The sequence below is a fragment of the Volvox carteri genome (assembly GCF_000143455.1).
Source record: "Volvox carteri f. nagariensis unplaced genomic scaffold VOLCAscaffold_925, whole genome shotgun sequence".
NCBI classification, from domain to species: Eukaryota; Viridiplantae; Chlorophyta; class Chlorophyceae; order Chlamydomonadales; family Volvocaceae; genus Volvox; species Volvox carteri.
This window is the reverse complement of record NW_003308381.1, coordinates 1,387-4,669: the sequence shown is the minus strand read 5'-3', so window position 1 is coordinate 4,669 and position 3,283 is coordinate 1,387. Positions and strand designations below refer to the sequence as shown.

General features: G+C 50.3%; 1 protein-coding gene across 1 annotated transcript; it reads left to right on the top strand.

Moving 5' to 3' along the window:
- Positions 1 to 1,134: 1,134 nt before the first annotated feature.
- On the top strand, positions 1,135 to 2,943 carry VOLCADRAFT_101400 (uncharacterized protein; the record flags this gene model as incomplete). The annotated part of the gene is made up of 1 exon (XM_002959837.1): positions 1,135 to 2,943. The coding sequence occupies one exon, from the start codon at positions 1,135 to 1,137 to the stop codon at positions 2,941 to 2,943; it is 1,809 nt and encodes a 602-aa protein (XP_002959883.1).
- Between the last annotated feature and the right edge of the window lie 340 nt (positions 2,944 to 3,283).

Sequence of the window (3,283 nt, the reverse complement as noted above, 5' to 3'; positions counted from 1 at the left end):
AGGCTTGTATCAGTTCCTCGGAGGGCAGGGGGGATGGGTGTGGTTGCAGGACCACGGCCAGGAACTGGGATAGCGGGGCCTGCCGCCGCGGCGGTGCTGCCAGACGTTCTTGATGCTGACTCCGATGCAGCCTCCATTGCGAGCGCATCCACCCTGGGGACGTTGCCTGGACGGAGACCCAGCCCGCTCTTCTGAGCATCACGATAGCGGCGAAACTCCAGTGCAGGAATGCAGGAGCAGCACGACGTTTGTGTGGCAGAACATGGCTCTTAGGGTGCATGCCTGCATCGGATGGATGCTGCAAATAAGCATGCAGATATGGACGGAACGTCGCTCTGTGTGGTGCCTGTGACTCGTATATTTCGGCCAGCTTGCAGTGGCACTTTGGCAGCCAGGAAGCTGCAATTGTGGTTCTGATTGGACAACAAAACCTAATTCCTAGATTATTGACGATTTTGAACCCACCAAACGCCTAATCCAAACCCTCTTACCATCTCGTCGTATACCTATAGTACAAACAAATCCGTTGAATTGCCTTCAATTTTTGTATGGAAATATAGTGTTTCTGTAGCCACAATTAACACAATATCAACGTCAAGACTCCTACTATCGCGGCGGCGGGACTTCCTTCGGCAATCGGCATCTATCTAACCTGGTGTCTTGCGCCAAATATTCAAGCCATTGGAACGCACTCTTTATTGCACTTACTGGATCCTCCCCAAGTTTGTGAAGATTTGTTGTGCGCTAACTTCACAAAGACCTTCTTAGAGAATTTTACCGGCCTGAATACGTATTCGCTTGATGACAATTTCATCCCAATTACACCAGTTTAACCGGGTAAGGCGTTTCTGAAGGATGCCCACCTTCTCGCACGACCGCCCATAACTAAAATCATTACCTTCACCGATAGAGCTTTGTGTTCTTGTCGCGCTCGTACCGCGTCTTTGTTATTAAGTTTTCTGTTGCAGTTTTATATTATATTTATCATTCGTTGCGATGGACTGTACGAATGGTAAGTGACGCTGTACACTGTCCTGGCAGCTTGATCCTGCCGCTGGACATACGACTAATGCCCGGTAAATGTTACGAAAACCTTTATAACGTTGGGGTACTTGTTTGCCGTCAGAGACAGAAATGAAATTCCTCTTGCAGGGACGAATGTTAAAGATAGCCTTGTGTTACTTGCTATCAGTCACACTAACCTTGAGGCCACGGGCTATGTTCTTTTGGAGCTTAACTTCGCCGCCGCCCTTCCATGCAGATATGAAGCAGCCGATAGGCTGTTACCAGCAGTTTGCAGCCACCTTTTATCCTGAAGAATGCGTGGCACACGAGAGCGCAACCCTTCCCGTTATCGTGCATCACTGCTCGAGGTCGCCAAACTCTGGGTTTATAGCGTTGCAACGGAAGAGGGATGCCTCTTTCGGTCTCAACGACACCTTGCTACAAGGCACAGCAATCTACCGACTGCGCGTCGTTGGCCCGGGCGGTGTGTGGTTGTTGGAGCCCAGCTATGATCACCCTAGCCTTGCCTGCGCGAGCTACTTCCTGCCTGTCCCGGGATATTATTCAGTGGAGGTTCTGATGGTGTACTACAGCTTCTCCTTTGCACAACCTACTGCTACCAAGCCCGTGGCGCAGCCTTGGGTGGGGCATCTCACTTTGCAAAACTCACCACAGAGACTACGACATGGCATGAATGGTATGCAAGAAGATCAGAACGATGCAGCAGAGGGGCCAATGCACTGGGCAACTTGGTCTTCAGCCCCGGACCCGACCATCCTGTCAGAGCAGGTGGATGCTGCTCACAGTACTGGCAGCAGCTTTCACCAAGGAGAAGCAGATGATGAAGTAAACAAAAAATGGTCACTTAAATACTGGAAACATGGTGAAACGGAGCAACAGTTCCATCAGCTGCATAGTGATGAAAGTGACAGCAGTCTGCTGCCCCTTTGCCCAGGGACAGGACCACGTCCTGGTCGGTGGATGTTCCATGAGTGGCCCAGACCAGAGGCCACACCATTGCTCCGCACCTGCTTGTGGGGCAACTTATCAGACGACAGCTGCAGCTGTGATACCCCCCAGCAGCGGGCACTTCGCAGCAACTTGAACCCAGGCACACTTTACTGGCAGCCTGATGGCTGCCGCATGCAAAGCGTCAAAGGTCTACAGGGGCAAGGGGAGCACCAGGCAGAATCAGTTGATGACAACAATAGCAGTGTGATTACTAAGGAACACTGCTTCTTACAGGGTCGCCGTGTCTGCTTTATTGGAGACTCACACATGCGCTACCTGCACAATGGCCTCTCCTCATTCCTTCAGGACTACAAAGTCCTTGTTCACAACAACCTCAAAGATGTCTTGCAGTTTGGTAGCCTCTCCTACATTGCAGCTGTGTGGGGCATGGACTGGCCAAAACCCCAGGGGGACTTTGACACACTGGTTGCACTCAACTGCACAGATGTTATTGCAAATTTTGGGCACTGGTATGCATCCTTCCATTGTGGTCCAAGCCCACGCACTGTAGATGATTATCGTAATGCCCTGCTGCATGTGCGGCAGAGGCTGCTAGATCTCCGAAATGCTCATGGCATGCGGGTCTTCTGGGTAACCACAAGTTCAACCTGGCTCAAGGCCCGCTATGAGATGGCAGGAATTGACTGGCGCACAGATCCAGTACTGTTGCTATTTAACCGGCTTGCATCAGATATCATGGCTGGTGCACAGATTGTGGAGCAATTCATATCCCAATTAAATGGCAAGAACATTAGTAGGGCTGATGAAAATGATAGTACTATCCCAATCATTGATACATGGAGCCCTACCCATATTTTGGCACCTGAGCTCAGTCACGATGGTACACATTTCCTCAACCTCAGCCCTATTGGGGCTCTACAAGTACAGCTGCTGCTGCAGGCTCTGTGTACGGAGCAGATGGGGTGATCTGCAGAAATTATAGGCAGGAACAATGGATGTCTGATAGTGTAAAGCAGAGGGGTGTAAACCTGGGACCTGGACACTATGCCACCCATGAACATAGTTGCTGTGTCGACGTCTGAAGCCCTATGTATAAGGCATGGATAGGCACTTAGGTGCACGTATAATGGTTGGTTGTGTGTGTGGGTTGGGGGAATGGATGTTACTGAGAGTCAGCCCGCTCATTATGTATCTTTGCTGTTGTAGAGCGTATGCAATTTACATTTATTATGACACAGCTAGAGCAGCTATGCTCGCGTTGAGTGCAAAATTTTTTAGCTAAAGTTGTTCGCCCCAGATGTGAGGA